Source organism: Macaca nemestrina, chromosome 14 (genome assembly GCF_043159975.1).
Source record: "Macaca nemestrina isolate mMacNem1 chromosome 14, mMacNem.hap1, whole genome shotgun sequence".
NCBI lineage: Eukaryota > Metazoa > Chordata > Mammalia > Primates > Cercopithecidae > Macaca > Macaca nemestrina.
In genome coordinates this window covers 113,818,334-113,845,693 of record NC_092138.1, presented here as the reverse complement: position 1 = coordinate 113,845,693, position 27,360 = coordinate 113,818,334, and the positions used below count along the sequence as shown (strand labels likewise).

Sequence of the window (27,360 nt, the reverse complement as noted above, 5' to 3'; positions counted from 1 at the left end):
CCTTTTTCTGGAATAAACCACCTAAGACTTACTGACTTGGTTCTGAGGTAGTTGCTAGTGGCCAGTTCCCTAACATTTCCCTCACAGAGCTCTTTCTTTCTTGTCTGCCCATGCCTGGGCATTACTTAACTTTGTTGGGGGTGCTCAGGCTTTAAGAGGTTTCCAAGCTTTGCTATAAACGGTGGGAACTCCATAAAACAGACACGCAGTATACAAATAATTATTTATTTTGAATAAAAAAGTGGCCAAAATAACACTACGAATGGCTCTGTATACAAACCACAACATATTCAAGGTTATTTCACATTTACAAAACTGCCATTATGTACAGCACTAAATATTCACAGCAACTGTATTAGACTCTTAAGTTCTAGAATCATGGAAGCAATTGAAGGGAATTCAAAATGAGAAAGAGCTAAAACCAATGGTAGTTCGTTAATTGGAGAAATGGCCAACCAGCGACTTGGTAAAGAAACAGAGGTTCTGTTACCCTTTTAACAAGTAATAACTAAAATACGATTACCCCACAGGGCAATATACTGACAAACCACCCTCTCCAAATCTCCATTGCATTTTCTCCATAATCTTCTCCACTTCAAAATTTTCCTAGAAACCTCAGCTGTAATATTAGATTAAAAACGCAGGACACTGATATGTAGTCTTCAGGAAAAGGAGGTTAAGTAGTGCTAAGGATGTGGAATGGTCTGATTCAACCCAAAAAAGCCAGTTCAAACCCAAGAAAGAACTCTGCCCTCTTCTGGCATGAGTAGCTTTGTAGTGTTGAACACAGGGGAAGTGAACCACATTTATGAGGCAGGAAGTGACTCACTCATTCTACACGTCATGAGCACCTACCCTGTGCAAGGCACTTTACATTAGGTGCTGCAGGAACAACAAAGATAAAACAATTCCTGCCCTTGAGGAGCTTACAATCTAATAATGAAAACTATGTACATATATACAGTGGAGAGAAGTCACCAACTTTTCTGGATTGGGGAGTATTCCAAGCAAAATGCATTGTTACTAAATTTTTTTTTAACACCAAAATTCTATAAAACATTCCACCTAATGGTAAGGATTGAAAAAGCATCTCTTTTCCAAAACCTTACGTTTTTAGATGACTGTTGTTTTTATTTCAAAAAAAAAAAAGTCATATGTAAACACATATATAATTCAAAGCCAAGCACAAGATTTAGTACAGGCATTGGGTAAACATAAAACATGTATCACTATACACAACATGGATTTATTTTCTATATAGTCTTTTCTGTATAAACAAGTTTGATATTCACTTTCATACATCAAAGTACAAATCTGAGTCAAAGCCTTGAAAACATAATTCTTAGGACATTTTGCATTTAATTTTCCATTAGTGGAGAGAACCCTAAACCTTACCTACCAGTCTGTTAGCCAAATGTAAACCGATAAAGTATGAAATGCCTCAAAGCCATCATTATCTCTTACATTGTCCAGTTTGACCATTTTACAGGATTTTTTTAATGGAAGTAATAGGATTTCATGACAGTGAGGCAACTTTTTACTTTAAAAATAAGCATAATATTTAGAGCGCTAAAGTTCAATTCTACCCAACCCATTTACAGTGTTTCACTTAGCCTATACCTTATTTCAGCATGAGAATATAATCTTACACTTTTGTCAACTCTTCTCAAATCCAGAAAGAATGAATACCTTCTTAGATTATGTTGGCAAAGCATATAATATTGATCTAAACAACTCTCTGATTAGGACTCCAGATTTTATAGTAGGTCTTGGCCCTAGAGTACAGTTATGACTCAGAAAATACAAGATAAGCTGAACCACCTAATTAAAGGTGTTGGAGGAGAAACATCCGTATACTAAAAGAGTTAACCTCTTTCTAGGACAGCTTTGCAAATAACTATTCCTCTGTCAAATTTATTTCCACAGCAAGTTTTCAAAAACAGCACCATCTTAAACCATCTATGCAGATGGCAGGCTGCATCCTATCAATGAGACATGAACTGGCTAACAAGTCCTGATAATGATTTCTATCTGTGCCATGGAAATGAGTTTACAATCTTCTGAAAAACCCCACTTCTCATCAGGATAGTGATTCTGTACTACTTTAGGTAAGTAGAAGCAACTCGATATTCTTGGAGTTTGGCTGAATTCCATTTCACATGCTCTATACTAGGTTGAACAGCAGATCTTTACGCCAAAAACCTCTTTTAGCTTCAAGAAAGAGCAGTTCTAAGTATAACTATGAGAGACCTGAGACAGTCTAAAGCTGTTTGAGGCTGCCAGTTGATACTTGCACTAAGGGCGAAAATAAAAACAATTCATCAGTTAGATCCTTTAGAGGGATTTTTGATGACCCAACCTTGAGGGCAAAGGTTCCATTCTTGAGACACTCCCCAGTCTCACTGAACTGCTAAACTCCAGCCCACAGAAGAGCTGTGAAAGAACATAAAGATACATCATAATGAATTATGGAAACCATGCAGAGACTCAGAACAGTTCGTGGTGGGCTAATTTTAAAGACATTCCTGTATTTGTCTGCCTATTTGCTGTCTGCACTTACTTAGAATATAACCCATTCAGCTTAGCTTAAGCATAATTTTTGCTTATGAAGAATATTGGCTGGGAGTGGGAGCGAGCGGAAACAGGTGGTGGGAAGGAGCTAAAATTTCACATCCCTTAGCCCGAAGTCAAACCAAGAGCTACTGAGCACCCTGACAAGGAAATGATAGTTAAGTTTTGAAGAAAACCAGATATAAATAATACTATTACCTTTAGAAAGAAATATTACCAATAGTTTCTTCTAGGAAGTGAGACCCACTACACAATTCAGCTTTTAGAAATTTGACCATTCATCCATTTTTCTTTCCAACATGTAATCTGTTAGCTCTGACTGTGTTCTAAAGCAGAGAGAACTAAAGGAATGGAAACCAAGAGGGCATCTGGGGGAAGGAAAGGCAAGAGAGAGAGGTCAGGAGCAGAAAGGATGGAAAGATCCTGTGCCAATCAACCAGTGACCCTAATTCCTGGTTCCATTCCAGGAATTGCAGTAATGCACCCAACTCTGAGGTAGTGTAACTGCTGCAGGGGAAAGATGCCCACAGAACCAGTATTGTCATTCTCTTAACAAGCACCAATGAGCTTCAACGGCTTTTGCATCTTATTTTGATACCATGATAATTACAAAATAATTGAAATATTTAATTATTGCCTTTTAAGAGTCTTTTCACCTAATTAATGTGTTAAACTTGCTGATAGGTCCAGCCTGCATACTTCAACATTAACATTCTCAGAAACTTGGAAAAGCAGAAAAATGTCACGTTCAACCATGAGCTTTGCCAGTGGCTCTAATGACTTCTGACATTAAAAAATAATTGGTAGTTTTGGCAGATGTAATAGTAGGTAGAGATTGCTTGAAGTCTGCCTGGTGGACACGTAAGGATTTCAGAATGAATATCAAGCATAACAAGCTACCAATTTCTTATCTAGAATAATAGGAACAAATTAACCCCAGGCAGAGAAAACGTGATACATATGTGGATATCAGACTCCCAAAATGCAACCATGTTGTAGCTTAAAGGGTCTAATTGTATAGAATCTTTGCTCCTGTACTTTAAATGCAGTGCGGCAATAGCACTTCCACTATTTCTCCAGTTCCTCAGTTATTATGGTCACAGCTCAAAGCAACTGGAAATCTACCAAATAAGACCAGGCAAATTTTAGGAAGGTACAGAGGTGTAGGTATCTAAGTTTGAACTGCAAGAGGCAATTAAAAACTTCTAGTGCCATTCTCACTTTTCCAAGGTGCACCAAGCAACACACTCATGAAGTATGCTGACTCTCAGAGAAATTCAGAAGCACTATTTGTGAGGCTGCCATTAACTGAAAATCTCCTGTTTCCCCAGCTCTGTAGCTTAACCTCCATGGGTGTGGGACAGGGACAAGGGCAGGGAAAGGCCTTCTAACTGGGTGTTTGGAAACTTGGGGCAGGCAGGTGGTGGCTCGATTTTAGGGTCTTAATGCCACTGGGTCCAGTCCCTGCAGTGAGTCCACGTTCTAGAAGAACTGTTGCCATGTTTACTCCTATAGAGACATACAAAAAAAATTGGGAGATCCTCTCTAGTTACTCTCAATAAATTTTCTCAAAAATGCACAACTGCTTTAAATAAAAACCTAAGTTTTAAATGGCAGCAGCCCAAAATTCCCAGTAAGAACAAATCTCCATTGATTCTAATGCAGGTGGCGGGGGGGCAGAATATGCCATAATGATTAAAACTGCAATAATTTTTTGACATGATCTTAATTTTTACTTATTTATTGTAAAGTGGAAAAAACAGCTGCAGACACAAATGACTTCAACCACACAATGTTCTGAATTCTGTTTCTCATTATTTCAATGGTGCTTGGTTTCTTTCTTGAAAATCAATAGTGGATAAACACTCTTCTTGAAATTACCACCAAAATGAGAATAAGCAGCAGAATAGCAAATACATGATTAAACATAGGAGACAAAACAGCAATTTGAATAGGAAACAGAAGACATTTCCGAGCAGATTGTTTAGAAGTGCCTCCAAGGGCTCACTACCTATCAATAGGGGGTGGAGGGGCTAGGTTGCCGCTATGGTTATCATCTAAGTACCATCTCGGCTGACTGCAGCTTCTGCCTCCTGGGTTCAGGTGATGCTCCTGCCTCAGTCTCCTGAGTAGCTGGGATTACAAGCATGCACCACCATGCCAAGTTAACTTTTGTATTTGTAGTAGACGGGGTCTTACCATATTGCCCAGGCTGGTCTTGAACTCCTGGCCTCAAGTGACCCGTCTGCCTCGGGCTACCAAAGTGCTGGGATTACAGGTGCGCACCACCACGCCTGGCTAATTTTTGTATTTTTAGTAGACACAGGCTTTCCCCATGTTGGTCAGGCTGGTCTTGAACTCCTGACCTTGTGATCTCCCTGCCTTGGTCTCCCAATGTGCTAGGATTACAGGCGTGAGCCACCACACCCGGCCCCATCTGGGACATCTTAACAGACCACTGGGTGGGTAGGGGTGGGGGCAGAACCTGGATTCCAAATACCAAGGGGCTGTGTGCAGAGGAGAGACACTGCCAGGCTCTGTTCAACTGAATTGCACAAGCTTATGGCACCCGAGCTCAAAGGCCCCACTTCTGAGCTGTCCCTCTCTAGAAGTCTCCAGACAGACCCCTGGATACTCAATGAAACATCTGGAAATGTCAACATTAAAAATACTAAACGTTTTATTACTAAAAGAGGAAAATATCTTTTTTTCCTCTGTGTACAAATAGCTCATCTAGGCTACCACAGTTAAGTCTGAAGCAGGGCTGTGGCGTGGGTAAACTACAGCATTTGACATCTTTATACGGATTAAGGAGTTGGGTCAGGAAATCTGATGACACGGGAGAGAATGAAAAGTCACCATTACTCATTATAATAGTTACCAGATCATCTGACACAATTTTAGTCTTGGCTTCAACTTGAGAATATAGTTTTAGGAAAATGTTTTCCATATGCATAAAAAACAAGAATGGAGGGATGCAGACCAGCAGCTATTTTCTGACAACAAAACATCAGCCCATGTGTTGCTTTACACACTTTTAATCTCTGTTGGTACATCAGATGCCACGGACCAAGCAATTTAAGTTCTGGAGCCAGAAGGCAGTTCCAGACCAAAGCAAGGATTAAAACCTAACTCAACCCAGCAAGGTCCTTATCCAAGTTCTCTAGAAAAGACCATTCTGTTCCTAGAAATTACAGGACATTGTGTTCAAATTGCTTCTGTCAAGATACTTAAGTGTTCCTCATTGGTTACAAAGCCGGGGCTAATGTTCATCTCAAAATGACTCCAACTCGCTGAGTCCAGCCATTTCAAAGGACATCCGTTAGTCCCTGGAGATGGAGAGTGCCCTTCAGAAATGAGCTCCAGGGGCCCTCTTTACAATCACCAAGGACTTCTCTCCACTCGTGAGGGTCAGGCTTCCTCCAGTACATCCTTCTGTTCAGGCTGGAGGAAGTTTTCTATGGCAGAGTTCATCAGCCCTTCCATGTTCCTGTCACTGATTATTTAGAAGACAGGAGAATCACAGAAAGGGCAGGGACTTTGCAGTAACCTCTTAATCCAGTCGGGATCTGCAAAAGGAAGACAAGTGGTATCAACTGTTAGCTTCGGAAAAGGCAGTCAGAAGGGATGAACACCGGACTGTAGCATTGAGAGATGGGCATTCTGGTCCCAATTTTGCAATGAACCAGCTACACATCCCTAGACCAAGCACTTCACTTCTTTGGGCTTCAGTTTCCAACATTCCAAGTGAGGCTGGACTAAACTTGTGGTTCACAAAGTGTGATGACACAGGAAAATAAGGGTAATGAAGAATGTTTCATAAAGCTAAATTTATTCAATTTAAAGAAAGGACTGTATTCCAAGAATGTGTTCTTCATACACTGTTAATGTTAAAATATTCTCTCATAAAATTACAGTAACAGGAAAATGCTATGCTCTTGAGAAATAAAAATGTGGCAACACTGGTCAAATCCTCCTCCTCTTTCATCTATGAAAAACTCTACTCCAATGCTTTTTTAGATCCAGTAGCTTCTCATTCTTCCCAAAAGCCATAAATGGCTACACTCAAAGTCAATGGGCATGATTTTTAAAGTTTCAATCTCTTCCAGATTTCCTGCCGAGGCAGCGTATCAATTATCAATTGCAGTAAAAATTTAAAAGTGCCCAAAAATGTGTTTCAAAATAATCCATCAGGATGAGGGAGGTGGGTGAGGGAACTACACATGAAACAGAAAAGGCCATGAGTCGGTAATTTCTGAAGAGATGGGTACACAGGGGTCTATTATACTCTTCTCTTTCCTTTTGTGTATGATTGTAGTTTCCCTAATAAAAAGCTACAACAGAACACAAGGTATCAATATACCTACTTATGAGAATTACAGAGCTGTCAGTTTAGAGCAAAACTCAAGAATGTATGTAGTTTTATATAGAATGCTATTTCAGCTGAGAACAGAATATTTCCCCCAAAATGCATATATAATTGTATGTTCTGTATCTAGTTAGCTCACTTGGTTAGAGTGCATTATTAACGTCAGGACAAAATCTGACACTGGCATCATTAAATCACTAATTCCTGACCACTCTACATTCTTATTTCCAGGTAATTATCTCCAGAAATGGATGACATTAGAGCTATCAGGAAAGACCACATAGACCAACCAGGAAAAACCCATCATGGCTACTGGAAGAACGACTTCAAGTGAATATCCTATTACTGGTTAAATAATGTTGTCTTCGGCCGGGCGCGGTGGCTCAAGCCTGTAATCCCAGCACTTTGGGAGGCCGAGACGGGCGGATCACGAGGTCAGGAGATCGAGACCATCCTGGCTAACACAATGAAACCCCGTCTCCACTAAAAATACAAAAAAATTAGCCGGGCGTGGTGGCAGCGCCTGTAGTCCCAGCTACTCGGGAGGCTGAGGCAGGAGAATGGCGGGAACCCGGGAGGCGGAGCTTGCAGTGAGCCGAGATCGCGCCACTGCACTCCAGCCTGGGCGACAGAGCGAGACTCCGCCTCAAAAAAAAAAAAAAAAAAAAAAAAAAAAAAAAAATGTTGTCTTCGTATACAGTATCATCTACAGAGTTTACATTCAAATATAATCTATGTCATCTACTGAAACAAACTGACATTTTTTGGCATGAGTAATTTGTTTGCAGTGACAGAACAGCAACTGCAGACACACTTAACTCACATACTAAATGCAGTATGCACTTCAATATGACATATTCCAATGGCCATGTTTCAGTTAACTGTGGCTTCATGGTAACACTGTAAAGAGCAGCAGGAGCCTGCTCCCCACCCCCCATCCCCGACAGCACAACACCAAGACATGCAGAGTGTGACTTAAACTGTTATTCTGGGGCGCTGGCCCACTGCCAGCATGCTCCACCCACCCACCCTCCCAAGTAAGGGAAAGCATTCACCTTCTGGAGCTGGATGCCGGGCAATGCTGTCATGGAGCAAACACCTTCTATATATCAAACTCTGGCAGGACTGGTAGGTTAAGAAGCACCTGAAAGAAGACAGACTGTATTGGCAAGGGAGAGGGTTTCCTCTACTAACACTCAGAAACTGGTGTTTCTCCATCACAGAGAGTTATCATAAAACTACACATTAACCAAGTGAAAGCCAAGTGAATGTATGATACTCATACATTCATGCAACAATGTACCCCCTGTGCACCAAAGCTGGCCAAACCTATGCTCCGTGCTTAGCAAAGAGACATAAAGGTTCTAATCCAGGTAGATTGCAGCTTTTTTTCCTGTTTGAGCATCAGAAAAGAATTTAGTCTGTCCATACCTGACTGCACTTTAAATTCTTGATATGCTTTTTAAAACTGATCATGTATTATATTGGGAATTATTCGTTAGGTTTTTTTGTTGTTGCTGTTGTTTCCAGACAGGGTCTCGTTACGTTGCCCAGCCTGACCTTGAACTCCTGGGCTCAAGTGATCCTCTGCCTAAGCCTCCCAAGTAGCTGGGATTACAGGCATGTGCCACTGTGCCCAGCTTTCTATTAGTTAAGATTAGCTATAATCACTGTCTTTAAGACTCTGACAGTACATTGGGGAAAACCCTGAAGAATATCGAAGGCAAAATTAATGGTGCAAAAAAATGACAGGACACTAACCAATGTTCACAGGTTCAATTCCATCCAAGGATTATTCATTGACTATCTACCAGCGCCAGGCAAATAAGGATAGGTGGGACGCAATGAGATGGAAAGAGTACATCTGGGTTGCAGGGAAGGTTTCCCAAAAGATAACAATTTTCAGGTGAGCAACTAAGGAGCAGAAAATACAAAGGAGGAGGTTAAGGGAAGGGACTCCAAGCAGGTATACCTTGAGTAAAGACATGGATATCTAGGAAGAAAGATTACATCTGAGTGACAGCAAGCACTGGTTCTCACCTACAGAAATCATACTGAGGTATTTCAGCCGTAACTTTAGTCAGTAAAAATGAAAACAATTTTCCTGAAAGAACCCATCTAGGAGACATTAATGTGTAATGTTTACACATGTGGCTTCTGGAGCCAGAATGTCAGGTTCTGAGCTATGCTACAAACCACCATTGTGACTTAGGTAAATTATTTAACTTCCCCAGGCCCCAATCTCCTCATCTGTAAAAACAAAAGTAATCCTGATGCTCCCCATGCATGGTTGTTGTGAAAATACATTCCACCTATCCTTATTTGCCTGGCCCTGGTAGAGGCCCAATGATAATCTTTGGATGGAATTGAACCTGTGAACATTTGTTAGTATCCTGTCTCTTTTTGCACCATTAGTTTTGCCTTCAATATTCGTCAGGGTTTTCCCCAATGTACTGCCAGAGTCTTAAAGACAGTAGTTATACCCAATCTTAACTAACAGAAAGCCAGGTGCAATGGCACATGCCTGTACTCCTACCAACTTATTTTCACAACCAGCATAATATAGTAACTTAATACATGTGTACAGCTTAGACTGTGCCTGGCATATTAATAGTGCTCAATAATTGTTTTTATTTTTATTACTAACCTAAAATACACTACAAGTTTATTTCCTATTCTTCCCTCTTAAGAAGTCTGAATGGTCAAATTAGAAAAAGTGTAGGAGCCAGGCGTGGTGGTACATGCCCATAGTCCTGGCTACTCAGGAGGCTGAGGCAGGAGGATCACTGGAGCCCAGGAGTTTGAGCCACCATGGGCAACATAGTGAGACTTCATCTCTCCATCTCCAAATAAATAAATAAATAAATAAATAAATAAACTGTAGGAATGCAATACAAATTGGAAAAAGAAGAAATTATCAATAAGGGGGTAAACTATGAAACATCTGTACAATGGAAACCTCTATAGCCATTAAGAATGTTATCTTTGTACTGATGTAGAAAAATGTCCATACATTTTGATAACAAAACTAGTGAGTTAACATGGTATGTGTAGCACAATCTTGTTAAAAATTTGGCTGGGCGCAGTGGCTCACGCCTGTAGTTCCAGCACTTTGGGAGGACAAGGTAGGTGGATCATTTGAGCCCAGGAGTTCAAGATCAGCCTGGTCAACATGGTGAAACCCCGTCTCTACCAAAAATACAAAAAATAATTAGCCGGGTGTGGCGGCACATGCCTGTAGTTCCAGCTACCGGGGAGGCTGAGGTGGGAGAATCGCTTGAACCCAGGAGGCAAAGGTCACAGTGAGCCAAGATTGCGCCACTGCACTCCAGCCTGGCCGACACAGAAAGACCCTGTCTCTAAAATAAAATAAAATTTAAATTTAAATTAAAAATTAAAAAATTTAGTGCCCACCATGCACTAGGCATTGTTCTAGAAATAGCTGTGAACAAAACACAAAAGTTCCTGTGTCTTCATACAGCTTTCTTTTTCTAGAGGAACGACACCGAAAAAATAAATAGTGATAATTATTAAAGAGGAAAATAAAGCAAGGAAGGAGGATGCAAAACAATGGGAGGGGAAGGTATGTCGGTGGGGTGTTACAATTTTAGGAATGGTAGCCAGCAAGGCCTAACTGATAAAGGGACACTGGAGGAAGCCGTGTGGACATCTGCTGGAAGAACATCCTGGGTAGAGGAATCAGCCAGTGTAGATGTCCTGAGGTGGAGGGATGCCTCACGTACCTGAGGAATGAAGCCAGTCTGCCTGGAGTGAAGCGAACAAGATGGAGAAATAGAGCAGACGAGGTCAGCAGGAGGACAAAGGGAAGAAGGGGCCTCAGGCTGTGTGGCATCTTGTGGATCACTGAGAGGGTTTTAGTTTTACTCATCAGAAACAAGTAGCCAGTGACAAAGTTTTGACACAATCACTATCCCGACTGTAATAACAGACTGGAGGGACAAGGATGGAAGCGGGAAGACCAGATGGAAAGTAACTACAGGTATAATAATCTGGGCAAGAGATGATGGTGTTTTGGACCAGGGCTGCAGAGGTAGTAACAAAAGGTTGGATTCCAATTTGAAACGCCTATTAAACATCCAAATAGAGGTACTGAGCAGGCAGTTAGATACTTAAGCCTAGACTTAGGGGGAGAGATACAGGCAAAAGCTCTAAGTTTAAATCATCATTGTGCAGATGATAAGCAACCGCCCCAGGAAAGTGCAAAGAGAAGAAAAACAGGCGAAAGACAGACAGCTGAGATGCCCATCAGCAAAGTCAACTGAGAATGAAGAGTCAGAGACAGGAAGAACACCAGGGTTGCTGTGTCCCAGAAGGCAGGTGATCAAAGTGCTTCAAGGAAGGAGTAATTGTTGTCAAATGCAGCCCACAGGTCCAGTAACATGAGGATACACCAAGGTCTTAGAATGAGGCTAGGAAGAGGAGGCATAATTTGTTCAATTACGAAATTGAACAAATAAGAAAACTCCTATATATTAAGCAGTAAAAAACTGTCTTTAAAGGCCAACTTGCTTGAGTGATACTGATGAAAAAAGTCGACATCAGGCTTTGTAATAGCAGCTTTTCTCCAACAAATTGGCAAGGGCAACAGATAACTGGCATAAAGTTGCTATTCTGTCACATACAGTAGTTTGTGCTACACAAAACTGAAAAATGAGCATAAGTAGGAACTTTTAAAATGGCTTACCGGAGCCAAATGTGGCCATTGGAACAGACTGCCTGTTTGCGATCTGTGAATGGCAAGATCTCTTTACACAAACTACAGTGCTCAGGGAAAGTCTGTTTGTTCATCTTCTTTGAGATATGTCCAATCAGCACCTAGTAAGACAAAGTAGTCAGCAAAGTTTAGTGTAAGTGCAGGATTTCCTGAAGAAAAAGCCGACAAACACAAAGGGAAAATTAAAAAATAATAAACGAAAAGAGCAAAGAGCAGTATTTCACAAAAGACAGGGGATCTGCATTGCCAAATAGGCTGATTATACTGTCTGGAAAATAAAAGAACTAGAGTTTCAACCTGTGTCAACTAGCTAAATAAAATAAATTTATTCAGGTACTCTATGGCAACAGGGTGTAACCACTAAGGAGAAAACTGTTCTGAAAACCAAAATCTTATTACTTGCCTTGTTTTAGTTGCTTCTGAGACAAGGATTTCAGAGTTCTATTAGAAGACAAAGTATTTAGCTATTATTTATAATGTTTTGACTTTAAGAAGAAAAAGCATAATCTCTATAGGCAAAATATTATGTGGAATACTGCTCTCTTTGTAGAACTGTACAAATGTCTATTTTAAAAGACAGGCTTACAAAGTAAAAAGATCATCAGGATTAAAAAATAATTTCCCCTTCTGATGGCCCAAAGACCCATGGCCAACATAGTCCAGTAGACGGCAATCTAAGACAAGCTGACCCCACTGCAGAGGCATGGCAAGACCTACTATAGGAGCAAGAAGCTGGGAGTGAGAGAGGTAACGGCAGACTCTAGGCCATTCTTTGCTTCAGTTTGGCTTTTCTGTGCTTTATTAAGATTACACTCTTGGCTGGGCACAGTGGCTCATGCCTGTAATCCCTGCACTTTGGGAGGCCAAGGTGGGTGGATCACTTGAGATGAGGAGTTCGAGACCAGGTGGCCAACATGGTGAAACCCCGTGTCTACTAAAAATAGAAAAATTAGCTGGGCATGGTGGCGCACACCTGTAATCTCAGCTACTCAGGAGGCTGAGGCAGAAGGATCTGCCTGAGCCCGTGAGCGGAGGTTGCAGTGAGCCGAGGTTGTGCCACTGCACATTAGCCTGGGTGACAGAGTGAGACTCCATCTCAAGAAAAAAAAAAAAAAGATTTACTGTTTAAACATAAAAGTCTGAAAAAAACTTGAATCCAATTCATTTTTTTTTTTTTTTTAATTTTAACTTCACTGGATATGTAATTTGGAGGCTGGGATACATAACCCTCAAGAGTTGTCTTCTCTTACTAGTGATAGTGCCCTTCCAGTTCTGAATCCATTTCTGCTTCTTATGAATGAATCCACAAGATTTTGGATTAATTCACTAAAATTAGTTAAGTTTCAAAAGATGTCTTACTAGCTCAGAAGTTGGTAAACCCAGTATCTTACCTCTTCTGCATATACTCTACAAATTTAAATCCCATTAATTTTTGGCCTTTTTTCTTTTCAGTCTTAAGAATTCTAACATATGGGCCGGGCGCGGTGGCTCAAGCCTGTAATCCCAGCACTTCGGGAGGCCGAGGCGGGCGGATCACAAGGTCAGGAGATCGAGACCACAGTGAAACCCCGTCTCTACTAAAAATACAAAAAATTAGCCGGGCGCGGTGGCGGGCGCCTGTAGTCCCAGCTACTCAGGAGGCTGACGCAGGAGAATGGCGGGAACCCGGGAAGCGGAGCTTGCAGTGAGCCGAGATCGCGCCAGTGCACTCCAGCCTGGGCAACAGCGTGAGACTCCGTCTCAAAAAAAAAAAAAAAAAAAAAAAAAAAAAAAAAAAGAATTCTAACATATGGTTACAGCAAGGATGACCAAACTCACTCTGTTTTTTTCTTTTTTTTTTTTTTTTTGAGACAGTCTCGCTCTGTCACCCAGGCTGGAGTGCAGTGGCATGATCTTGGCTCACTGCCAGCTCCACCTCCCGGGTTCATGCCATTCTCCTGCCTCAGCCTCCCGAGTAGGTGGGACTACAGGGTCTGGCTACTTTTTTGTAGTTTTAGTAGAGAAGGGGTTTCACCGTGTTAGCCAGGATGGTCTCAATCTCCTGACCTCGTGATCCGCCCGCCTCGGCCTCCCAAAGTGTTGGGATTACAGGCATGAGCCACCGCGCCCAGCCTCACTCTGCTTTTCTAGACAGGCCAAACATCCTGATAATGATACAGTGACAAAAACTACTCAGAATTCCTCCCATACAAATGCACCTCTATTTTCTTTTTAAGACAAGGTCTCGCTGTTGCCATGGCTAGAGTGCAGTGGTGCGAACATGGCACCCCCTTCAGCCTCCCAAGTAGCTAGGACTACAGGCTTGTGCCACCACACCAGGATAATTTTTTTTTTTCTCCTTCACTTTATGTAGAGACAGGGTCTCGCTATGTTGCCCAGGCTGGCCTTGAACTCCTGGGCTCAAGCCATCCTCACACCCTGGCCTCCCAAAGTGCTGAGGTCACAGGCGTGACCATTGCACCCAGCCCAGATACACCTCAATTTTACATAAGGAAAGACTGCTATTTGTTCTCAATAGCCTTGACCTTGGCAAGCTCAATTCTTAACTGTGTTATTCTGACTCACACATTCTCAATGGGAGTGAGAGTCCTTCCAAAGCAGCAAATATTAGTTCTTGGGGGACAAAAAGTTCTCTTTTTACATATAAAGCAAAGATATACACACAGTATATAAACGGACACACAAAATACATCTGTGGTATTAAAACTTCATGGGCAGGGTCAATTCCGAAAAAGTCTACAAATGCTCTGGGGGAAGTGATAATGAAAAAAGGTTTAAAAGTGCTAGTTTAACTGTACCAGCATACTAGGCTGATAATCTCCAAAATAATTTATAACTACTAATAAATCAACCATCCTGGGTTTAAAAAGTCTTCATTTTATGCATATAGTTGGATTTTTTTTTTTTTTTTTTTTTTGAGACGGAGTCTCGCTCTGTCACCCAGGCTGGAGTGCAGTGGCCGGATCTCAGCTCACTGCAAGCTCCGCCTCCCGGATTCACGCCATTCTCCTGCCTCAGCCTCCCGAGTAGCTGGGACTATAGGCGCCCGCCACCTCGCCCGGCTAGTTTTTTGTATTTTTTAGTAGAGACGGGGTTTCACCGTGTTAGCCAGGATGGCCTCGATCTCCTGACCTCGTGATCCGCCCGTCTCGGCCTCCCAAAGTGCTGGGATTACAGGCTTGAGCCACCGCGCCCGGCTGCATATAGTTGGATTTTTAAGACAGGAATGCATGGTCTTCAATAAACTCAGTTGCTATAGACAGGGATGGGTGCGTAATCTTCTGGTTTTTAAACTGGCTCTGTTGGAATCACATCACCACGCTAAATGTAGCTTCCTGGGCTCATGGAGTACCTGGACAATTATTCTAAATCATTACAAACCCAACCTCTAGTACTTGCTAACATGTTTTTGCTAATTTTTCACTGACTCTTATAATAAACCTAACTAGGTCCCATGGCACTGTGATAACCAGAATACTCTTCTAGACAATTTGGAACACAATGAAACGTTTAAAAATTAAGTTTTTTTGGCCGGGCACGGTGGCTCATGCCTGTAATCCTAGCACTTTGGGAGGCAGAGGCGGGCAGATCACAAAGTCAGATCGAGACCATCCTGGCTAACACGGTGAAACCCTGTCTCTACTAAAAAAAATACAAAAAATTAATCAGGCGTGGTGGCGGGCGCCTGTAGTCCCAGTTACTCAGGAGGCTGAGGCAGGAGAATGGCGTGAACCCGGGAGGTGGAGCTTGCAGTGAGTCGAGATCATGCCACTGCACTCCAGACTGGGGTACAGAGCGAGACTCTCAAAAAAACCACAAAAAAACAAAACAACAAAAACAAAACAAAACAAAAAAACTTTTTTTTTTTTTTTTTTTTGAGATGGGGCTTTGCTCTTGTCAATTGACAATCTCAGCTCACTGCAACCTTCACCTCCCAGGTTCAAGCGATTCTCCTGCCTCAGCCTCCCAAGTAGCTGGGATTACAGGCACCCGCCACCATGCCCGGCTAATTTTTATTTTTAGTAGAGACAGGGTTTCACCATGTTGGCCAGGCTGGTCTCAAACTCCTGACCTTGTGATCCACCCTCCTCAGCCTCCCAAAGTGCTGGGTATTATAGCCATGAGCCACCACGCCCGGCCCCAAAAGTTAACTTTTAAAGAAGAAAAGTCATTTACATGAACAGTGCATCTTAATACTCTTTTTTTTTTTTTTTTTTTTTTGAGACGGAGTCTCGTGCTGTGTCATCCAGGCTGGAGTGCAGTGGCGTGATCTCGGCTCACTGCAAGCTCCGCCTCCCAGGTTCACGCCATTCTCCTGCCTCAGCCTCCGAGTAGCTGGGACTACAGGCGCCCGCCACCACGCCCGGCTAGTTTTTTGTATTTTTAGTAGAGACGGGGTTTCACCATGTTAGCCAGGATGGTCTTGATCTCCTGACCTCGTGATCCACCCGCCTCGGCCTCCCAAAGTGCTGGGATTACAGGCTTGAGCCACCGCGCCCGGCCAATACTCTTAAGACCACTGCAAACATTCTATGAGCAATAATTTCAAAGGCAAATGTGTGTACACAAACATACACATTCTTTCCAACAACAAAATGCAAGAAGTGATTGTGAATGGCTTAACATTACGAACAAAGATACTGCCTTCAATTAATATTTTAAGACTTTAGTCAATAAGTATCAATCTTTGAAGTAAAAAGGAACACAGATATTTGTGATTTTGAGTATTTCAGAATACAGTATATTTCCTGGAACATGGGTTCTTCAGGATTTTAGCAGCTATTAGCTGCAAGAAAGATTCTGCGATCAGGAAGTCTGAGTAATACCGAACTATACGAAGGTATAGGTTTCCTTTCTGTAGGAATTCTCAGAACTCTTAGGATGGTAATATGCACTGGGAACCCCAGTGTTCCGTTAAGCAACTTAAATTCTATAGAATACATTCTGGATAACACTATGATTGTTCTATTACCAAAATAAAGATTGTGCCCAGTATTTGTAAAAATGAGACACGGGTAATGATTCGTTTACACGTCTTTCTTGACTAAATGTGAAGATATCCTTAAATCCTATCAAACGGAAAACATGTCACTACACCCCTCCCCTACAAAACTTTTGTAAAAGAGGAAGGGCAGGGAGCATGGGCACCATATTTCTATGGCCATGACTGCCCATCACATATTACTCAGCTAAATGCAGTCTCTTTAAGCTAATCCAGTCTGGAAAGCTCATCCTGCAAACTCTGCATATCTATTAAGGCCAGTATGAAGAAGAATCAAAATATTCTTTGTATGCTATGAATGCATCCTCTGCATTAATCTGCATTTCCTATTTATTCCCCTGCACCTCATGCAAATCAATTACCTAAAAAATGTCAAAGCAAAAGCTGATCTTCAGGAACTCAATTTAGGTCATTTCTTTCTCATGAAGAAAGCAGACTTTACAATTTCAGAGTTTCTGTTAATAAACACCTACCCGTGCTGTTCTGTCATCATACTCTTCATCAGACATTAAAAAGTTACAGAGTCCTCGGGTGGGGATGCTAGTGTTTTCTGTGATCCAGGTGTGCAGATACACTTCTCCTAAGACTCGCTTCATGTGTTCCCTGGTCAAGTGCATCTCCACAGCTTCGATCTTCCCTTGGATTTCCAGGAGTTTCTCTTCCATTGGCTCCCGGCCTCCAGCATCTCCAGTTGGGGGGAGCGAGTCATCAGTGGGCTCCTCTACATCTCCTTCCTTGCTCCTCTCCTGCAGGCCTTGCTTCACCACCTGTTTGGAAGAAGTGCCTTCTTCCTGCTGTTCATCGTCAGCATTGCCCATCCCAGGTGAATCCACTAGCAAGATTTTTGAGTCCTCATGGGTGGGTTTCCACAAGGCTTCTGAAGGGGTTTTCTGCATTGACTGATATAAAATCCTCAGGAGGAAAAGCTTAAAACGCCAAAAATAGGTGACTCCACTGCTTTCAATCTTTTTTTCCAAAGCTTCTTGTAAAAATTGAGGGATATGTTTATCTTTTAAAATCTTCCAGCGTACTAGGTCTATTAAATCTACCTGCTTAAAAAGGTTTTGAACTGAAGATTCCAGGAGCTGAGCAGCTGCCTCTTCAAAGGTTTTGAGAGTAACAAACTGCACCTGGTAGTTTTTGTTAACGGGGTGGAGGCCGTTGACCATACCCTCAGTGGTAATGATGGCCAGGTACGCACCGCAGGGGCTCACTGCTATCCCGTGAGTCCTCACTGAGCCAAACACATCTGAGAGTTTAATCAACTGGTGTTCAAACTTCAATGCAACATCTGTGAAAATGGGAATCAGCTGCCTCACCTTTCCATCACTGGAGCAAGTATAGACTGTTCCATTCTGTTTGTCTGCAGTCATGGAGACAATCGGCAGTGAGTGAAGGCCTGTGACATGGGAATTGTGAACATTCAGCCCTGCTTTGGAGATCAGAAGAAGACACCAAAATACATAAGAGCCTCTTGCAGCCACTACTAAGCTGCAACTACACTTCTGGTAAGGATGATAAAGTGGTACACATTTGATGCTGTGCACAGGTAACTGGTCCATTTCTTTCCACAAGATAACAGGCTGCCTTAAAGTGAAATAGCCTTTGACTGCTTTGAGATTGACAGGAAGAATTTTTATGGGTCCAAAAGCACTCCCCACAATAAGGCCACTCATTTTTCGATTATTGTGCTCATATTCCCACCAAAACAACACACTGGGAGAGGTGATTCCTGACTCAATCGTGTTGCATGAAGAGATGGATTCTTTTCCTACAAAGGGCAGCTGAAACTGCCACACGGCGATATTACCATTTTCAAAGAGGACGGCCAGGAGCACACTACCAACATCCCGGCATTCATTGTTATGCTTGACCTGCTGAGTGGTACAGATGCCTGACCACTCCATTCTGACTGGGGTCTGCATGCTGTGTCTCCTCTGAAACTCAGCAAAATCCCCGAGATTTCCTTCCGGGGCCTCATTTTTAGAGAGCCTGTAACTGGTCTCATAAAGACGTTCTCCATAGATCTCAGTCAGGTCAACCAGCTGGACCCACTGCAGTCTGTTGAGATTTGCCTGGATGGTCAGGCGATTGTCCATGGTCAGTGCTGCCAAGAGGCACCTGCCATTAGCATCACAACCCATGGGAGACCAGCTGGTGTACTTGAATCCTCTCATTGCTGGTAAAGCCTTCCCCTCAGGGTTGAACACTCTATCCAACATGAAAGTCTGACTGACCGTGGGGTCCTTGGAGGCGGCGAATTTCTCCTTGCACTCAGCAACTTCTGTTTTTGAGCCAACCTGAAAATAAAGAGATATAAAAACTATCAGATGAGTGTTTAGGCGATGGCAGTTTTTTAAAAATGTCAGAATAAGTGTCATTATTCATAGCCTGGTTCTCATATTCTTCTTAGAATTAATATATCCAACAGAGATGTACTTGATTCTTAAGATTCAACATAGCATTTATCTGAGCTAGTCACAAAACAAAAAAGGTGTTAACAAATTTATGAAAATAAGGCCAGGTGCGGTGGCTCACACCTGTAATCCCAGCACTCTGGGAGGCCGAGGCAGGCGGATCACAAGGTCAGGAGATCGAGACCATCCTGGCTAACATGGTGAAACCCCGTCTATACTAAAAATATAAAAAATTAGCTGGGCGTGGTGGTGGGCGCCTGTAGTCCCAACTACTCGGGAGGCTGAGGCAGGAGAACGGCGTGAACTTGGGAGTCGGAAGTTGCAGTGAGCTGAGATCGTGTCGCTGCACTCCAGCCTGGGCGACAGAGCGAGACTCCGTCTCAAAAAAAAAAAAAAAGAAAATATGTGTCTATATGTATCTTTGATACAAATTGATATTTAGATTTTTACAATATCTTTGCAATACAAATGCCACCTTTAGGTCCTTTATCTGAAATTTCATTCACAAATAATGGCGAGAGCCAACTCCAACTGCTTTGTTTACTGTTTCTACAGAATAATGTTCACTCTAATCAGACTATTCTAGTTGCCATTCCTGAACAGTCCCACCTCAGCTTTCCCTGGCTCCCTTGCCTAGTTCTCCCTGTATAAATCCCATCTATCCTACCAGATCTAATTCTCCCTGTAAGGCCTTTTGAGGTCGTTCAAGCTTTCATTCATCTCTCCCTCCTCCAAGTTCGTAACATGTATCGGACAGTAAGACATTCTGTCGCTCGGGCTGCAGTGCAGTGGCACAAGCTTGGCTCACTGCAAATCCCACCTCCAGGGTTCAAGTAATTCTCCTGCCTCAGCCTCCCAAGTGACTGGGATTACAAGTGTGCACCACCACACCCAGCTAATTTTTGTATTTTTAGTAGAGACAGGGTTTCACCATGTTGGTCAGGCTGGTCTCGAATTCCTGACCTCAAGTGATCCACCTGCCTCAGCCTCCCAAAGTGCTGGGATTATAGGTGCAAGCCACCACGCCCAGCTGTGAGCTCTTTAATAAGATTTTAAAGAGATATCAAAGATGGACGAAGAGATAAATGACCAAAAGAAAGTGGTTCAGAACCATAAAAAAATAGGAAGGCTAAAGCCAAAAAGAGCAGAGATTAGCCAAAAAGTTTTTTGTTATGTTGGAAGCAGGAGGAAGGAAGGACTTTATCCACTGTCTTTAGAGAAATGGATAAAAGAAAAAGAATCCTTCAATTCTTTTTTAGTGTCAATTTCCTTTTTCAAAGAGGCTGACCTTTAAACTGGAAAGGGTAGAACATGATTAAAAGGAAATTCCAGCCTAAGACACACATGGATATAATAAAAGTCACTTTGAATGAGTTTAAGTTTTCAAGCCTAAAGGAATTACCCTCCAGGACACAGAAAGCACTTGAAAGACATTAACACAGAATCACTGACCACATCCTAGATGAAGTCTGGACAACCAGGGACGTATCAGAAAATTAGAGTGCAACAAAGAGTTAAAAAATATCCCCCAAGGCTGGGCGCAGTGGCTCACACCTGTAATCCCAGCACTTTGGGAGACCGAGGTGGGATCACTGGAGATGAAGAGTTTGAGACCAGCCTGGACAACATAGTGAGGCCCCATCTCTACTAAAAATATCAAAAAATTAGCCAGGCGTGGTAGCGGGCACCTGTAACCCCAGCTACTCAGGAGGCTGAGGCAGGAGAAGTGCTTGAACCTGGGAAGGCAGAGGTTGGAGTGAGCCGAGATTGTGCCACTGCACTCCAGCCTGGGTGATGGAGCCAGGCTCTGCAAAAAAAAAAAAAAAAAAAAAAAAAAAAAACCCAAATGGTAAATAAATAACAAAACCTACAGACCATTAAGCCTAACAAAAAATTCCTCAATGTACAAACAAACGAATAGTTTGTGCAGACAGGAATGATGATTAGAAACAAGCAAAGGATGGCCAGGCTTACGCCTATAATCTCAGCACTTTGGGAGGCCAAGGCGGGTGGTCAGGAGATTTAGACCATCCTGGCTAACAGGGTGAAACCCCGTCTCTTCTAAAAATACAAAAAAATTAGCCAGGCATGGTGGTGGGCGCCTGTAATCCCAGCTACTGAGGAGGCTGAGGCAGGAGAATGGCGTGAATCCAGGACGTGGAACTTGCAGTGAGCAGAGATCGCGCCACTGCACTCCAGCCCGGGCAACAGAGCGACACTCCGTCTCAAAAAGAAAAAGAAAGAAAGCAGCAAAGGATAACAGGAATAATCTATTCTTATTCTCTTTTCTGCTAATAATAGATAAGCAAATAAAATGAAATGTAAATAGAAAATTGTCCACAAAACAGAGAACTAACTTTTCCTCCAGTGTGTTTCACAGTACACTACTCCCTTTCATTGTCCCTTAAAAATAGTTCTATGGCCAAACAAGCTTTGGAAATACTATATATTATATGTCATTCTCCCTTGAGAAGTGACAGGAGGACACTAAATGTCTTGGCCAGGGAACTACTATAAAGACCTACTGAGCCACAAGAAGCCAAACTTTTTTTCCTTTTTAAACAATAAGAGCCTTTGGAGGGAAGACAGTTATTACCCTTCACCATTTATTATCCCAAAGTATGTAGAATACTTTGGGAATGGTGTTTCAGGCAGTGTATCTTGATTTTAGGAAGGCATTTTAAAGTAGTCTCTTGGATACACTATGAAACTTGCTGGAGAATCACAGACTGAAAATGCCAATTAAATGAGGTGTAGGTGGCTGGCTTGGAAATAAAATAATGCTAATCAAAGCCCGGTGCTTTCTACATAGATAAAATTTGTGAGATGACATAATGAAGCATAATAACTGAAAATCTGTGCTATGATGCCAGACTACCTGGGTTCAAATGCTGGCTCTGTTACATACCAGCTGTGTGCGCAAATTGCTTAAACCTTCTGACCTTAATTTCCTCATTTATAAATGAGACTAATACATGACCCATAAAGTTAGAAAGGCTAAATAAGTCAATATATCAAAGCATATATTAAGTGCTCAATAAAGTTACCTATGATAATTGTTAATATACTCTGAGAATTAAGTTAAAAAAGAAAACCTTTTGAGAGTCTCTCTGTCACCCAGGCTGGAGTGCACTGGTGTGACTACAGCTCACTGCAGCCTCAACCTCCTGGGGTCAAGCAATCCTTTCACCTCAGCCTCCTCGGTAGCTAGGACCACAGGTGCACACCATCATGCCTGGCTAATTTTTATATTTTTTTGTAGAGACGCAGTGTCCCTGTATTGCCCAGGCTGGTCTTTAACTCCTGGGCTCAAGCGATCCTCCTGCCGTAGCCTTCCAAAGTGTTGGGATTACAGGCGTAAGCCACAGCTCTCAGCCTCAAGTAAATGTTAATAAGATTTTTAATGCTAACAAAAGTATGCAAAAATGCAAGGTAGACATAAAGTTGTGTACCAAATGAACAGTAGATATAAAATTGTTCATTAAATCCTTTAATACTGTGAACTAAGCAATACTCCTTAGAACAGGTTAAATTTGCTACAAATAAAAGCTACTGTAGAAGTAAACTCACAGGATTGGTAACCCAAAGCAGCGGCACAGGATGAAATAAAGGAAGCTCAAGCAACCCTTGGTCCTACTCATCGTGGGAAGAATTCTTGACAGGATGGAGAGCAGCACAGATCTTGACCGGTAGGAAAAAGTCTTAGGGTTTTGTGTAGCAATTTCTGACATATTAGTTTCAATGAGACTACTGCACCCCCCTCCAACTCTCCCTATCACAAAACTGTTAACAAATCAAGTATTCAGATGCTCAAGGAGTATACTTAAAAGTCCAGCTCCCAGGGGCCTGCCCACAGCCAATCATTTAATTGTACAACATCCAGTTTCCAGTTGACCACTAATACTATTCAAAAGTAATTGCAGTTTTCACCATTACTTTTAATGGCAAATACTTTTAATACTAACTGTTAGGCATTTTGTAAGCACCTGACAAAAATTCACTTGAAGCTTTTAGACAGTAAGCTTCTTGAGGACAGGTAATAGAGTTCAAAGCCAGGCAACAGTTATTTAACTTAATGTAGCAGATGAAGTTAATACTTTCTAAGGCTCCTAACAATTGATGCGCAATACAATTCGGTACACATATATTATCAGAATTTGGAACTATACACAAATGACTCACTAGATGAGTCACTAAATCAATAGTCCAATGGGAAAAACAATTCTGACATTCTTAAATCACTATTTCATTGCTTTTCAGATTTATACTGTTCACCTTTATACCATACAATCTTATAAAACAGCTGATAATTAATGTCTGAACTATTACATAACTGCATATTTTCCTGCAAATTCATAATCTAAATAACAGAATCATAGAGCAAAAGCTTCAAAGGTGTTTAGTACCTAGTTTTCTAACAATGCTACACTAAAACTGTGATCTGTGCTGCAGACTGTCCACTGTTTAGGTTAGACCAAAGGCATGCTGCACAGCACCGAGCAGATTTAAATCTACAGACTGCCAATGGGTGGAGTCATCAAAGAGCTGATACAGACTTCTTTACATTCCTACCATCACACAAGAGTTTTAACCCACAGAGGACTCTTGTAGAACTGCAGGGACAATTCGGAATTCACTCACTTCAATCAGTCTAAAAAGACTGCAAAAGGACTGATGGTTTATGTGATGTGCATAAAAAAAAAACCACCACAGTACAGAAGGGGAAGATGTTACTAATTAATTTCGTCGAAGCCATTTGTCAACTATAAGGCAGCTATATAAGGATTTCCTGTTACTAGGTAGCAGTTGTGTTAAATGTCAGGTGAGGCAAAATGACAGTCCACAACCACAATATTAATCCAGACTCCTACTCCTTCATACCTGTATAACTGCATTATATTTTCACCTTGAGCATTTACAGTGTGCCAAGAATTGGGCCAAGTGATTATGTATGTTTAATTCAATCTTCCAAAAAGCCTAAACAGGGTTTCATTATCCCTCTTTTATAGATAGGCCTATCTTGTGCCAAAGCCCAATCTCTTAACTTCTATTTTACACTGATCCCAGCAATCATCTTCTTGCCTCTATCCAGCAATGTTCCTGAACCACAGCAGGTCACTCTATGCTAATGAAACTGTTAACAACATCTTAAAGGCTTCCTAGATTGAAGCCAACTTCCTCATACCAACCTTCCAAGTTCACAACTGGCCTCATCTTACTTTCTCTGACTCTCTAGAAAACCTATTTGAGCTCATGTACTGATCCGTCATTATACAAACAATCGTAAATGATGTTCATGACTTAAACGTGTATGCACATGGGATGAATGCCTCATTCCCACCACCTGGAATGCCCTTTCCTTCCTTCCTCTTACAAACCAAACGCTACCTTCTTTGGGACTGCTGTAGATTCACCACCAGATGACCTGCCCCATAAAAGTCTCTCCTCTTACTATTCCCTCCTTTCTTTACATTCTCTCTGCTAAGGTATTCGATCTCTACCATACTAACATACATACTTTCCTTGAGTTGATGTGCGTATGAATATCCTTGGAAACAGTTAAGTGCCTTTTCAGCAGAAGATACACCTTTTAAATCACCTTTCTTCTGCCTTCCTCCTTTTGTAATTCTCAATTTCATAGGGTTGCATCTGTCTATCTGATCTGTTTACACTTGAACAAATGTGTTCACATCCTCTTCAAGATCTCAGAGAAAGCTCAGTCATACAAGCTGACGAACAATCTAACAAGCTGTTTGAAACTTGAATTAAATATGCCACAAAGTGATGAGGGTTATCATCACCCTACCTATAGCTAATGACTCATATTTTAAATGGCTGTACAGAATAAGAGTTTACGAACACATCAACATGTTCTCTGTGTGTGGATACACATCTTTATAATGCTTATCACTACCTGACAGGACCTTATCATTTGTGCTTGACTTGCCAAAGAATGTAAGCTTCATGAGGGCAGGGACTCTATTGTGCACACTGCTTTATTTCCAGAACATGCGGTAGCACCAAGCACAGTGGTATTCAAATATCTACTGAATGTATGAATATACACTTTGACAGATCACACGTAAGTGTACGCTTCTATTAAGGATATAGGGAAAGTTTTTACCCCTCTAAGCAACTAAAAGGAACGCTATGGCTTACTACTTGACCTTGCGCTTGAAGTTTAAGATATGCAGTTGTTTCGAGTCTTTATTTTCGTTCTACATCCCAAAGATGTTTGGTTAGTGAAGAAAAACTAGAGTACAAACCCCGAGATCCAGTATTTACCCGTTTGCCCAAGGAGAGGCGAGGACCATTCATAATAAAGTCACTTAAACAGTTAAGACTATGGATAGGACCAGTTTTTCTTTTCTCAAGCTAAAGTGGCGCGAGAGGAGGGCACACACAGTAGACAAAGCCAGCCAAGAAGCTCGGAAACTCGGCCCCGAACAATAGGAGCAACGACAGAGGCAGGCCCCGGGTTGGATCTGCAGGGGGTGGAGTCTCAGAAAGCTCCACCGAGTAACCCGTTCCATGTGCCGGCCCGACGCTGGGGCGAAGGAGGGGTTGGCGGGACTTAACTCCGGGAAAGCCCCCTGGGTGTGTACCTGTGTTTGGGGCGGCGGGTGACCTGGGGAAACAGGGTGCAGACAGCTGCAGGGCTTTTTTTTTTTTTTTTTTTTTTAAAGCGGTGGCAACCCTGGCTGCTTAATAAATCCCCAGCGCTCGGCGCGAAGAGGGAAATCCCCGCACCGAGTGCGGGACCGGATTCCCCTGGGACGGATGACGCGGCCGCGAGAGGGGGACAGGGGAAGACTCTGGGAATGGCGAGGGATGACTTACTTTGAGGAGACAGCTGTTGAGAGGGGCGGGCACCGAGGTGCGGTGGATAACCAGGTCCTGGCCCGGGTTGTGCACGTCGCAGATGAGCTCCAGCACAGCGATGCTGCGGGCCGTGGACACAGACACGCGGTGGTCCTCGGACCAAGCCAGCGGTTCCAGGCCGCTCACCGCATACTGCAGCTTCACGGCCGGCTCCCGCCGAGTCACCATGAGGCGGAATGCAGCGCTGGGCCCCGGGGCCGCGTCCGCTGCTGGCTCCTTCCCGCCCGCCTCGCCGCCCCCCTCCTCTCCCTCCTCCTCTCCGGGTGGCGCAGGCCCGTCGTCCGCGGGCCCCACTCGGGCCTGGTCGGCCGTGTTCATCTTCTCTCAGGTGCAGAGGTCGGACGCCCTGGCGCTCCAAACCCGCGTCTCAGTCGCGCCGCCACCTCCCGGACCGCCGCCGCCACCCCCAGCACCCTCCACGGCGGTTTTCTCCCCTCAGGCCCCGAGCGCCGCCGAGCCAGGAAGGACCCCGCCGTTGCCAGGCAACGCGGCTCTGCCAGGTGGCCGAGGAACTGCCTGTCCAGAAAAAGGACCGCGAGCTGGGAGCCAAGAGGACCCCCTTCCCCCTGCCCAGGCTGGGACTGAGCTCCAGAGCCTGTTAGGGAGCTACCCAGACAGTTAGGCTTTAGTTCCTAAAGTGCCGAGGAAACGCACGCAGCAGTAAAGGGGAGACTCCTCGGTGAGATGGCGACGGGCCTCGTTTCTCAGAGGCATTCAGAGAGCTTCCCCAGCGTGAACTCTCGGCCGAATGTGATTTTGCCACGCCGCGAGGGACGCAGAGCGGGGCTGCCACCCGGCGGGGGCACGCGCCCCCGGCTCGCCCCGACCCGCCCGGTGCCGCCGTCCCCGGCTCCTCTCGGGGCTGGTGCGTACAGCTGGAGCCGTTCCGGACCCGGAAGGGGCGGTGGCGCAGGGTCCTCGCGCGTCCCACGTGGGGTCCCGGGCCCAGCAGGTCTGCGCACCCGGCTCGCCGCTGCACCACGCGTCACCCACGCAGGCCATGGCAGCCGCCGACAGTTCGCTCTCGGACAACCCCAGGACGTTCTCCAGACGTCCCTCAGCCCAGGCGAGTCGAGTGAGTTCTGACCTGGCTTCAGCTCCGTCCCCACCCGCGGCCCGGCTCTCGGCGCGCCGCGAGCTGCAGCCGTGCCTCGGAGTCGGGTTTCGAGTCATTTACGGAGTTCAGCGGGAGAAAGTCAGACACGGGGCAGCTTCTGGACAAGTTGCGCCGAAACACGTGTCTCTAACCGGAACACCACCCGCGGGGATGCGCCTGGAAGGGGGGAGTGGAGCGGTGTGGAGGGGCGGGAGCTGGCTCCTGCGCGTGGAAAAGTAGAGGAAAGAATTAGAGGCTGTTTCCCGTGGAAGGTAGGACCTGACGCTC

General features: G+C 43.5%; 2 protein-coding genes across 12 annotated transcripts in view; one reads left to right on the top strand and one right to left on the bottom strand.

The window, feature by feature from the left end:
- Nucleotides 1–211: 211 nt before the first annotated feature.
- Nucleotides 212–26,822, bottom strand: LOC105464062 (general transcription factor IIIC subunit 4). The gene is made up of 5 exons (XM_011711723.3): nucleotides 25,935–26,822; nucleotides 17,151–18,977; nucleotides 11,646–11,776; nucleotides 7,996–8,084; nucleotides 212–6,140 (listed from the first exon to the last, which is right to left on the bottom strand). Exons 1-5 carry the CDS (start codon nucleotides 26,292–26,294, stop codon nucleotides 6,076–6,078), a joined length of 2,472 nt encoding a protein of 823 aa, XP_011710025.1. The 5' UTR covers nucleotides 26,295–26,822; the 3' UTR covers nucleotides 212–6,075.
- The window catches only part of LOC105464063 (DEAD-box helicase 31), a 179,964-nt gene continuing 179,406 nt past the window's right edge, over nucleotides 26,803–27,360 (top strand). For 4 of the 11 annotated variants that reach the window (XR_011612899.1, XM_024787446.2, XM_071078510.1 and 1 more), the window contains exon 1: nucleotides 26,909–27,051. Coding sequence is in view for 8 of the 11 variants with exons in the window: in XM_024787446.2 (XP_024643214.2) it covers nucleotides 26,977–27,051 (75 nt within the window). In the remaining 3 variants the exon portion in view is untranslated. Of the gene's footprint in view, nucleotides 27,052–27,360 lie in introns of all 11 variants that reach the window. The other 7 variants (XR_011612900.1, XM_071078505.1, XM_071078503.1 and 4 more) reach the window with 4 other exon arrangements.

Coding starts and splice junctions, on each gene's coding strand:
- LOC105464062 (XM_011711723.3), bottom strand. CDS start 26,294: ATGAACACGGCCGACCAGGCCCGAGTGGGGCCCGCGGACGACGGGCCT. Junction 18,978..25,934: donor TCAACAGCTGTCTCCTCAAA/GTAAGTCATCCC, acceptor CTTTATTTTCAG/GTTGGCTCAAAAACAGAAGT. Junction 11,777..17,150: donor ATGATGACAGAACAGCACGG/GTAGGTGTTTAT, acceptor TTGTCTTACTAG/GTGCTGATTGGACATATCTC.